Source organism: Ambystoma mexicanum, chromosome 3p (assembly GCF_040938575.1).
Source record: "Ambystoma mexicanum isolate Mex_15411 chromosome 3p, UKY_AmexF1_1, whole genome shotgun sequence".
NCBI lineage: Eukaryota > Metazoa > Chordata > Amphibia > Caudata > Ambystomatidae > Ambystoma > Ambystoma mexicanum.
In genome coordinates, this window is record NC_090925.1 from 705,968,862 (window position 1) to 705,981,042 (window position 12,181).

Here is a 12,181-nt window from a genome sequence, read left to right on the forward strand (position 1 = left end):
AGTGGAAATGTTTCCGAATTAGCAACCTGCTTTAACAAAATTGTCAGAATCGTGGACCATACAGCTGGATCACCCCTAAATAAAACATTGGACAATCTCTTTGGCCCAGGGACCAGGGAATTGCTAATGTTCCAAATGATATCATGAATGCATTATTGATCAAAATCAAGTTTCCAATCATCCACTCCAACTACACACCATGAAACTATTAGTTCAACCAAGAAAACCTGCTGGTGAGTACATTGCTTCGAAATGTTAAGACCAAGCTTTTTCAGATGCTGCATTTAGTTGCTTATCTGGCTGGCAGGCACCAATTTCATTTATCACTCTCCAAAAAGCAGATGCATTATTATTATGTAAAATCAGCATCATCTGCTCCGCATCCCTTTGGATTCTTTGAGCCCGATTGAACCTCAGCCAATTTCTATACATTTGTTGGATTTCCTTAAACTGCACTACAGGTGAACCAGGGTCATTTGAAGTTAACCTTCTAATACTTCTGATCTTAGATCCCAGGGCCCCCTTCTTCTCCACTATGAAAGGGTCATACGCATGCAAATGTTTAGACTGCCCACTGGATCCCCCCTCCCTTGCTTTATCCACAATGTCTATCAGGAAATCTGCCATAAATAATTCATAGTTATCAATACTGGATGGTTGATATTTCCAATCCAAGGAAGTTTCTCTTTTAAGCAAGTTGTGAGCTTGTTGTTAAATCTCTTAACATATCCAACATTCCAAGAGATCCTTTTTTACCCTGGATTAATATTTAAATCAGTGGGCCATCCATGTCCTCCTTCTTGATATCCAATTCAAATTCCATCACAGGCCTCCTATGATCACTCCAGGTAAATTCAATAATTCTCAGGAACTTATATCTACTAAATAACATGTCACCCCTAAATATATAATCTAAAACAGACAAGGACTCCCCTCTGTGGCAAGTATTATTGTTGGGGATGTCCCCTGTGATTTCTCCGTTCAACATCTGGAGCCCCAGACCAGAAAGACAATTGACCCAACCCAAACCAGATTGATATTTGTATTCATACTATGAGAGGCTGGTAACCGATCAGCATTGGTCCTTTCATCCACACAAGTAGATTTTAAATCCCACACAACAAGCAAAAGCCCCCCCCCCCTTACTGGTCCAGTCGCTTACAAAGTTGATAAATGCATCCACAAATTAGTAAGATTGCAGATTCCCACATGCCAATACAAATTGAGGATCAACAGATAGACAAAACCACATGCAGTAAACACTTTAACTTGGGTCGCTGATGCCCCCTTAGAGACATTAGTGACATTCATTATCTCAAGCCCCCTACAAGAATTGACAACCGTCATTAGACCCCCACGTAGCCTGCCACACAAACTATTAGTGGCAGGCTGAAAGGCAGTGCTGTAACCATCCAGAGAAGGGCATTCGATCAGCCAAGTTTCCTACAATTAAATTAATTTATAGGATTTCAAAATCGACCCCACTGTAGGATTGGTTTATAAATTGGGAGTTCCCACATGTGTTCCAAGATATAAGCGAAAGTAATTCTCTCTTACTACTGAGCAATTGACGGTGGCTCCGTTTTCCCCAAACCTGTTTTATATAATGCTCCGGCCAACCAAGACCAGTCCACAGAGGCACCTGCTGGGACAGGTCTGCTTTGTATCAACTGAACATGCCTAAACACGGGTGGCCCAACTTCCACAGATAAAATTATATGTTTGTGTACATTTGGGCCTCACACTCTGTCCCCAGGGCTCCCTGGGCACTAACCATAGGATCATAGGGCAGAATATCATAACCAAGTTGCCTCATGGGCTGGGATTCCTTTAGGATGGATTCAAAAACGATTTCAGAGCCAATATCCATAACAGCTATATCCATCCGCGATGGACTAGTAAATTCCACCCGATCTAAATCCTTGTTAGAGATTGCTCTTAAATTAGGCACTTCAGCAATAAGTGCAAAGATAGTAGATAAATTTAACACAAGATGTTTATTTTCAGGAAGAAGACTCTCAACCAACACCTTGCTAATTGAACAAGAGTCGGACACTTTTGAACCATAACTCAGACTCTTTTCCAGACCATTGAATGGACCTTGGGAACCATGCTATCTTGCATGTAAGAGGTTGGTCCCAAACCATTCGTACCTATAGCTACACTATAAACCGGGGGTTTCCGCTCATTCACAGCACCAGACAACTCCTTCCCCTCACAGACATGTAAACCTGCTTCCAATAAAGGAGTTTGGTCAGATACCTGACCGTTGTACCATGGTCCAACACTCAAAACATCAATAGAAGAACAACCAGCAGTTTCCAACATAACCATAGTATTCAGGGCAGATGCGTCTCTAATGGGGGATCTAGAATCCTAGGGATTAGATGCAGGTTCCGTTTGAACAGAAAGTGTGACACACGGTCTGCTCAGCCCCACAGGTTTGGGGGAATGTGAAGATATTAAAACCACCAAATCCTGAGAGTGGTTTCCACTGTTCCCCTCGTCTCCCACCTTAGTAGCTTTTCCATTAACTTCAGACAACTTCCCCGTATGGGAATTTAAGCAATTTCGCAAGTGCAAAGTTCTAAGAAACTTCCTTGATGAATGTCTGGATGTCTTCTTTGATTTCTTGTTTTTGCATTTCTTTGCTTGTGCTACCTGGCCTTTTTTTTGCATCTACCGACCTCGAGGGCCCAGCATTAGCCATTTCAGTCGAATTCGGGGCATGCTTCACAATACCTGAGACCGGTAAAGTACTACTCTAATCATCTAGAGAGTTTGAAGCAACTTATGTTCAGACAGTGCCATTTGTGGCGGGCTGCAAAGAATCAAAATAAATTCCGAAACAATGTGTCCCATCTACTGGTAAACTGCCAATCGCAACACCAGAGGCTTCCTCCATAATCACAAAGGGCTCTGCACATGGAACCTCAATTGTGACTGGAAGGCAGCTATCACTGGGTATCCCCAGGGACCCCGCCAACCCTACAGATGATTGCTTAGAGTGGAAAAATTCCTTCAACTTGACATGTGACTTGTGTCATCAAACTTGAACATAATAGATTCCAAAAAAGTCAAGTGGAATTTCGTTTCCATATTGAAACTTTCAAACAACAAAACCAGGACCCATATAATCTGGTTTGTTTCTTGTAGAACAACGTCTTGCCCATCAGGGATCATTTTATAGGAGGTTACAGAGGTATCAGAGTCCTGGATAATAGCTTCCAAGAATATAGGTGGAGTGTCCAGGTCAGAACAGATCCTGGGATATATGGAATACTCAACAAATCTTTGTCTGAAATAGGCACACACTGACCTAGATTTGGGCTCCCCCTACCAGTCAGACCGGCAGAGGTGGCAAGAGCCTTACAATCATTCTGCACAGTGTTAAACTATGAGGCTATTTTAGCTTCTTTCAAGGCCGCGTTATCGACCGGATCACTAGAGCTACACTCCCCAGGCGATGGAGGGAGTGGCATTTCGGGCTCTAGTTTAAATGCGGTTAAGTCTTCATGAAGCATTTTGTTGTTTTTCGCCCGACTCCTTAATTCGTACAAGTACCAAGGAGAGGAAGGTAAGAAAATGGCACTCGCCCTATAAAGTACTACACTACGAGTGTCTTTCTTCATGGTACCGCCCTCAGCACCAATAGCAGTGCTAACAGCACTCTATTCACACTGCGCAAGCGCTCCACACTCTGCTAGTGATTTTGAAGTGGGAGCTTAGCTCGGTAAAGTGCGTCCATGTACCAACAACAGCTGAAACAAAGTTCCAACAGAAGATTCCAAGGGTTCCTAGCAGTGCGAACAGCAGTCTACTTGATCTCTGTGAGCACTCCACCCTCTCCCAATGATTTTGAAGCAGGAGAGTAGCTCGGTAAAGTACATCTGTGCAGCAATAGCTGCAGGTGAAACAAATTTTCAAGAGGCGATACAGAAGGTTCCTAGCAGTACTAATAGCACTTTCCTCACACTCCGCGAGCGCTCTGCGCTCTCTCAGTGATTTTGAAGCGGAAGCATAGCTCTGTAAAATGTGTCTGTACAGCAACATCAGGTGAAACAAAGTTCCAACAGGTGATTCCAAAGGTTCCTTGCAGTGCTAACCACACTCTACTCGCACTCCTCCTCCAACTATCACTTATCTAACACCATCCAGACTCTACACCTCCCCTAACAGTTTGCAACAGACAGCCCTTCAGAAACCCACAACCCATCCTTGCACTCTGACCAGGCCTCAACAATAACAAACTAATTAAGATACCTATTCCAGAGGCGCCCTTCTGGATACACAAGCCCTCGTTAGAACTCACCTGGAAACAAATCAACACAGATACAACAGGTTCTTCCAAAGTGCACTCATAATTGAATGTTTCAAACTTTTCTTCCTCCCATCCTCCTACTACTTTCTCCTCTCTTCCCTCTTAAAGGACTTAGCACAACAGGGCCATGAACAATTGTGTTATACTAGACCACTTAGAATATGTCAAAGTGCATAAAAATACAACTCTGATTTCTGTTCCAATTCTATACGGCCTGCCCAGATCTAGGGATCTGTCTTCGTATCTTGAGGCCTGTCTGGAGTGAGTAAATCCATTGTGTTTTCAATTATTTTCAACTGTGAGGCCTGTGTATGAGTTTAGAGCAAAAAATACAGGAAGGGCCAAACTGCTTGAAATAGAGCTTGAGCTAGTTCAAGGGAATGTCACTGAGACGTCTATATCTGAAATGAGGTTGCCGAGCAGTGAAATGAAAAAATCCCGGCAAACACCTTCCGATCTGCTGTCCCAACTTAATGGTGGCAAAACCCTTCTGGAATGCATGCCGGTGACCATCCTGGCACCCCTGAGATGTGTCCTATGCATGACTCTTTACAGTACTCCACCAATTCGACCAAATTATCCTGAACCCACATTGAGCTTCCCTGACCCCCGCTGAAAGCATGTATCACCTTCAATTCCAGGGCCCTCAAGTCCCCAGATTACCTTGATGAGGAGCTCAGTATCTCCTGAGGAGTCAGATCCCCCAGAACTGAAGATGTATGCAGACTTGAACTCTGCCGGTGCAGAAAGGAAAGAAGCCTTCTCTTTTTACGCCCCAGCCTTCTGAACCTCCTCCCCATCAACACAGTGCTCACACCTTCGCTGCTACATTTCAGAAAGGAGCTCTATCCCTCCTCTTCAAGGAATGGCTCTTCCCTAACACCTAGGTCCACACACCCTCCATTCCCCACTTAACCTGAGACTGGGCAATCTGCTCCACCTCTTTCCTCCCCTGGTTGCGTGAAGATTACTTGCTGCCTATTTTCCCCCTCTCCTATTCCCCCATTGTTAGCCCTGTGCTCCTTTGTATCTCTTCCTTCCTCCCTGTGTACTTCCCCCTACGACTGTAAAGTGTTGCTTCCCAAAGCTTGGCCGGTACTCAATAAATATTCTAAAAATGATTGTTCAGAAAGTATCAAAAACAGGGCAAGATGGAATAATCTAAGGTTTATCAACATTTCTGAAAATGCAGAAGTTGGACAAGATGTGGACTGCTATATATTTGGTCCTCTGAAGGGCTCCCTATTGAACGATCACCGAGAGAACAATATTGGTGATACAGAGAGTCCATAGAGATCCTATCAAACTTAAATCAAACGGATGGAAACCAAGAAAGATATAGTTAACGTTCTGAACTTGAGTGTTTGAAATTGCAGTCGCATTGGGGAAAAGCCACTCAGCCAATCAGGAGGCTGGAACAGCGGGTGAGACTACATATTGCTTTCCCACTGTCTCAGCCACCCGAGGTCCTTCCCGGGGTGGTGCTATTTTTTGTTGTTGTTGTTCACCCTGTTGCATCCCCACCCTCCCCCCAAAATCCCCTGATCCGCTTTCCCACCTCCTCCCTCTACCCCCACATACCTGCAGGACCTGCTTTGGTCCCTTCTGGCCGCTGCCATAGACATGGAAAAGGGACTAAGTCCCTTGGCAGCGGCATGTTTTTTCCCTTTTTAAATTTCTTTTCCTTGGAAAATCGGCTCTGTAAACAGCGCATATCTCCCAGGGAAGAAACTAATGAAAGCCAGTCCCAAACCAGATGAACCCTGAAGTGCAAATGGCTTTATGCCCGCCACGATGGGCGGACATGGCCGCTAATGGCCCAGAGCCTTAGCTCGGGCTGGTGGGCCATTACTGGCCATGTCCACCCTCCTCAGTGGACATGAATGCCATACTTTTGGGCCAGCGCTGAAGTTGAAGAATGGAGAAGGTAAGGGCTCCATATGAACTCATACCAATACTACATTCCAAGATAGCATGCTGCATAACTCTAGGAGAACGTCCAGTTAAAATGGCATTACAATTGAAGGGCTGGAGAAGTTCCCAAGAAACATCCATGTTGCATTGGGCATGTCCTGCTAATAAGTTCTGTCGCCGTTTGTGCCCGCTCGCTCCTTCTCAGTGCCATGTTGTGCCTGAGCCTTCTGCTTCGGTGTCTTGTGCGTTGAATCACGCTACCTACAGCTCAGCGCTACATCCTCGGCGTGATCTCGAATCTTTACTTTGATTGGTGCTGCTTTCTCAGAGTTGCCTGGACCTCCATCTGACAGCTGCATTTTTCGTCCCTCAGGCACAGGTTTCTTGGGGAACCTCAGAAACATAGCAGGTAAAGAGAAGGAGTTGGCTGGATTCTAAACTGATACTTGTTAATTTGTATCTCTACAGGGTGATAGAGGTGGCCCGAAGTAACCTCTTTATTGAAATTTCCAGTGACTGTCCTCTTCATAATCTTCCCTTAGGATCCGAGAGTTTCTGTCCAGAGGTAACTATTTGCACCTGAGATAAGGACATCTGGAGTACTGGGGTTAAGCATCTGATTACATTGCTTCTACTTTTGCCAACCATTGGTAAGAAACACAAGAGTTTGCTTGGCCACTTAGTATTGAGTCAGACCCCAACCCATTATTAGCCAAAGTGCAAGCCCTACGGGAATTCCAGGCACAGGTGAACACCTCTGGGCCATACCTGCCTAGTCTCTGGGGTTAACCCAGAGACTCCAGGTTTTTACACTGTTCTCTGGGTCTCTGGGGAAGAACTTGGAGTATGCGGGTTTTCCGGGAGACACCTGATGGCCCACCGCAAGGCACGTCTGTGCTGACGGAAAGGAAAGATGCAGATCAGGTTTCTGGTCCACTTCCTGACTTGCTAATGGGGCTCAAGTTGTTATTAGCCACACCCCCACTGCGCCGAACATTATCAATAACAATAGAACACCTTCTCCTCCCACACCTCAAGGTGCAGTGCAGTGGCTACCCAACTCGGGCAAGCACCTGGGCCATTATGCAATATTCAGTCAGATTACAGTTTAATTGCAAAAACTAATGAAGACACCCCCAGCTCTCAGGGTGCGGCCGGCCCGCTGATGGAACGTTTGTGCTCTCAAAAGGGTGTTAAGTGCGGCAAATAGGAGAACGGCTCTGCCGAATAATAAAGGCCAAACAATTTGAAATAAAACGGCAGCTATTTCACTTATAAAGACAATACTGCCTATTTATCGGCTTCCTCAGTTGCTCAGCCTTAACTCTAACGAACCATTACAATCATAGCCTTGCAGATTCTGTCCAATTTATAAAAATACTAGATTACCAGTCTCCAGCTGGCACAAACGTGGGCGTGCGGGTGGGCGGAGTCTCAGGAAAAGGGGGCAGCATCCAATGATGTCATCCTCCGGGTTTTCCTTTGGCAAATGTAGGCAGGCATGCTATCTGGCAGAGAATGCCATCTTACTAGATCGAGTTTATAAAAGGCAGGCAAAGGTTAAGGGTGGAATTATTCCTGGGGGATGGAATACAGGGGCTGGGACCACTGGGAACTCAGACCATCAGGCAAGACGGGCAGCAGACCCCAAATTGAGCATTGTTCCTCTAGCCCCGCCAGAAAAATTCGCTGGGGACCCACAACACTGTGCAGCATTTTTAACCTAATGCAAGTTGTATTTCTTGCACTGTCCCCACTTGTTCCAATCCGACCAGGCCAGGATTACATTTATGCTGTCCCTTTTTTCTAAAGATGCCTTGATATGGGCATTGCCCTTAATTCTACAAGATAGTCTCTGGCTACGAGACTATAATGATATAACATGATATAAGTTATAACGCGCCTGTACAGCAGTGTTGCTAGGCGCGACACGACAAGGAAGGGAATCCCGAAGGAGGAAAAAACAATGATCTTACTAGGCCTTGTGTTGTTCAGATCGCACAAGTCTGCGGGAGAGGGAGAAGTGGCGGGGGGTGTGGGAGGAGGAGGTGAGGGGAGAGTGCAAAGGAACGCGTAAGTGCTGCCAGGGAGTTGGCTCATAAGTGCAGAGTCAGGGGACTGTAGGGTTGCAGATTCAGTCCCTAGGTGGTTGGGAGGCCCGTAGACAGTGCAAGGGCAACAGGTCAGGTAGGAGCCTGGTCCCGTAAACTCAGTGTGTGGTGAGGTAACCAGTATGGACAGCAGACAGGGACACATCATCAAGGGAGAGGGAGAGAGAAAACGGAAGCGAAAAGGAAGGTCTTGAGTTGCTTCCGGAACATTATGTAATCCTGCACAAGTTTGAGAGAGGCAGGGAGGCTGTTCCAGAGGGAGGCCCCAGCCGAGGACAGAGATCTACACCCCACTCTCTGCCTGGAGAAGCGTCTGACCCTCAGAGAGTTGGAGGTGGATGAGAGGAGGGCTTGCGAAGAAAGATGCTTACGAAGAGAAAGTTGGATGTAGTGTGTTCCCAGGCCCCAGAAAGTCTTGTGGACGATGCAGGGGGTCTTGAACTTTATCCTTGCAGCCACTGGGAGCCAGTGGAGAAATTTCAGTGCTGGAGAGATATGATCCGTGGGCTTGATGCCACGGACAAGTCTCGCAGTCCTGTTCTGGATTACTTGTAAAAGTCGAGATTAGAGGCAGGCAGATTTAGAAAGAGGCTGTTGCAATAGTCCAGCATAGAAAGGACCATGGCTCTGGAGACACGGAGCTTCTGGGGCAAAGTGAGAAAAGGAAGAATACCTCTGAGGAGGTGCAGCTGATAGTGTGACTTCATAGAGATGTCAGAGATGTGAGGAGAGAAGGAGAGGTAGAGGGCCCAGAGTGGGCAGCTAGAGTGAGAGAGGGAAGACAGGAGCAGGTGTCCCAATGAGGATTGTCGGATTGCCGACACTGACTCCCTTTGGGACAGACAGTCTCTCAGCATACACGAGGGAAAGCATAGGTGAGAACACGCACAAGTGGCATGTGCGGCAGTAGAGTTGCTAAACCCATAAGAGGCGCATTTAGACAGTTAAAGTTCTGTTTCTATTGTGTTGTCCCCCAGAGTGTGCTTTGACCCCGAGTAGCAAGCATTCAAGAAGTGCTCAGGTGCACGGAAGCGCCTATATATGGGACGGTGGTGCAAGCGACATTCAAGATTGGATATCTACTTGACTAAGATTGGTAAGCCGTGATTTACACGTTTTTAGTTGAACCGAGAGGGGTTAGGATGACTCAAGATGGTATATGTTATAATGTCTGGCAGGCTATCAGACCTCTCTAGTTCCGGTAAAAATATTTTTTTAACTCTACTGTGGAGCATATATCATGCTCAACTTTATCTGGTGATTTCAGAATACTGTGGGTGACTCATAGGTAATGGTGTAATTGAAACACACCGTCAAAGTTCATTTGAAGAAGTGACGGTAATATTAAACAATACATGATGTATGGTAAATTGACACCAATGTCTATTCTATTACAGGGGATGGTCCCTTACGTTGGCCAGGATGAGATGATAATCCTGTAAAATGAAGCACTATTACAGCAGAATTTGCTCTTCATTAGCAATTCAACTTGAAGCCGAAAAATAGGTTTGGCTGTTGTTTTTCTAGAATACAACAGTGCATTGTGTTTAGACAGGCAGCCCTGAAGAATTTCCTGCATTGATTGAGTTACTAATGCTTAGGAAAGAAACATGTTGGGTTATGATATAGTGAATGAATTGGTATGATTGGTATGTGATGAGTATAAATGGAGTGCTTGATGTGTTTTACTGTATTAATCCTTTTGCACAGCCCTAGACACTTTATTAAAAGGAGTGGATGTTTTCAACTTGTATGCTTCCCTTGTACAAAGTGTCTGCTTTTTTGCACTGTGTAAACAATTGAATTGTGGTCTTTCAAACGGACCATATTTGTCCTGCTTTTTATCTGTAATTTGTTATTAATAAAAATTGTATGAAATTATTTTTGCATTGAGTGATGATAGGATGTTGTTTGCTTTTCTGGCCATTGTCTGGTGGGCTTAACCTCCAATGTAACAGACTAGTTCACTCCCAAGCGTTTTGTTGATTGTGTTTATAGGTTGCTTTACCTATTTGAGGGATCGCTTGGTGGTAGGGTTCCCCTCACGCCTCTCATAATTGATTTTAGTCCCAATGAGTAGGATATGAGCCTTACTGGCATTAAGTCAGATATCATTGGCAGCACATCATTCTGGAATTGCGGACAGATATCCAGGAATGAGAGATGGAGCCGAAGAGGCTGAGGGGAGCCTGACGTAGAGCTGGTTGTCATCCGCTTAACGCTGAAAGTTAGAACAGAAGATAGAGATGCGGTGGGCCAGAGGTGCCAGGTAGTGGTTAATGAGCATGGGAGAAAGGCTAGACCCCTGGGGAACACCACATGTAGAGAGAGAGAGAAGAGAAGAAAGACCCAGTTTGACCTGGGAGTGTCATTTCCTTCTTAGCACAGTTTAAGCTAATCTTTGAAACAAGGCATATCAAACAAACAGTGCAGGAGGAACTATTGGAATAAAGACCAGGTTCCCAGGAACTGGTCCTTTATATTTCTCACTTTCAGCAGCTGGTCTCAGAGGTGATTTGTCCAGATGAAACACCAACCGCTATATTTTAGAAGGGGTATAAGAGGAGAGTAAGTCACTTATGGTTCCTCGCCTAGATTCATACGTCACATTTATTTGAGCTGACCCCTAAGACACCCAGTTTGTGAAATCCCTTGCTGTTCAGCAAGTAGTCACACCAGAGGTGTTGCTAGGGGCGAGTTGCGGGAGCTAGAGTACCAAATCCTTTGGTTGTAGCCCCAGATAGAAGTTCTGAGGCTACAACCAAAAGGCTAGCTAGCCCGAGTCCCGACAGTCCCATACTTAGCGTAGCCTCAGATCTTTTATAAACCTAGCTACACCCCTGAGGCAAATTGGAAATAGTCAGCCTTGTTGCGGCTACTGGCGCCCTAGAACAATAATGAGTAATTAGTAATTTGTGCAGAGATTTGGAAGAAATAATGTACTTGGATGGCAGCTCTGATTCAAAATACAGGTATCCTCAGGCTGACCAGGGTTTGGAAAACTAACAAAAGAAGAAAAAATCCTGTATTGTTTTGAAACGGCGCCTTTATTTAACATTAACATAAACAGTCACTGCAATGTTTATCTTGCATTTAATTTTTTTAGTTAATTTTTACAGTCTTGTTTTACTGTTGCAGATTGTTTTTTCCACAAAACATTCACTGTTTTTCTATTGTGAAAGTTCCAGTTGGTTTGTGGATTGTCTTTCCACAAAACATTCACTGTTTTTTGATATGAAATTCCCAGTTGGTTTGTGGATTGTCTTGCGGTTTTGAGTTTACACTTAATTTTAAGGTTTCACAAAAATCTATTTGTTCTCCTTTCGCACAAAACTGTTTGTTCTCCTATATTTGATTCCTCTTGTCCTCTTTTGTTTAATTCCTCCCATGTTAGATTCATCTTTTGGTTCCTCTGTCCTCCTTTATTTATTTGGTTCCTCGACAAGTGTTTCCCATCTATGAGTCTGACAGTTCCTCATGAGGTTCCTTTGTTTTTAGAAAATTTCACTTTAGAAATTGCTTGTACCTTATTTGAATCTGTTACAGATCACAGAGATCCTCTTTTAAAAGTTACTTATTGTTTGTTGAAAACTGTTATAATTCACAGAATTCCTTTCTTTTAGGGTTGTTTGCTGTTAATGGTCACAGAAATAAATGCTTAAATGTTTTGTTGGCAGAGTATTGTCGCATGTATTCCTTGTGTTTTAATGGATATCAGCTCTTATTGAACAGCTTCATCATACGCATAGGTTTGCAAAACATGGCCTGCGCGGGGCGTATAATCTGGTGAGAATTTGCTCAGGGGATGAATGGAAGATCGCTTTTAATACCCAAT

General features: G+C 44.6%; 1 protein-coding gene across 1 annotated transcript in view; it reads right to left on the reverse strand.

The window, feature by feature from the left end:
• Window positions 1–255: 255 nt before the first annotated feature.
• LOC138579944 (acid-sensing ion channel 1-like) overlaps window positions 256–12,181 on the reverse strand; it is a 316,805-nt gene continuing 304,879 nt past the window's right edge. Inside the window, exons 11-12 of the mRNA XM_069650164.1 lie at window positions 1,744–2,033; window positions 256–620 (exon numbers count right to left, since the gene is read on the reverse strand). Coding sequence (XP_069506265.1) covers window positions 256–620; window positions 1,744–2,033 — 655 coding nt within the window. The remainder of the gene's footprint in view (window positions 621–1,743; window positions 2,034–12,181) is intronic.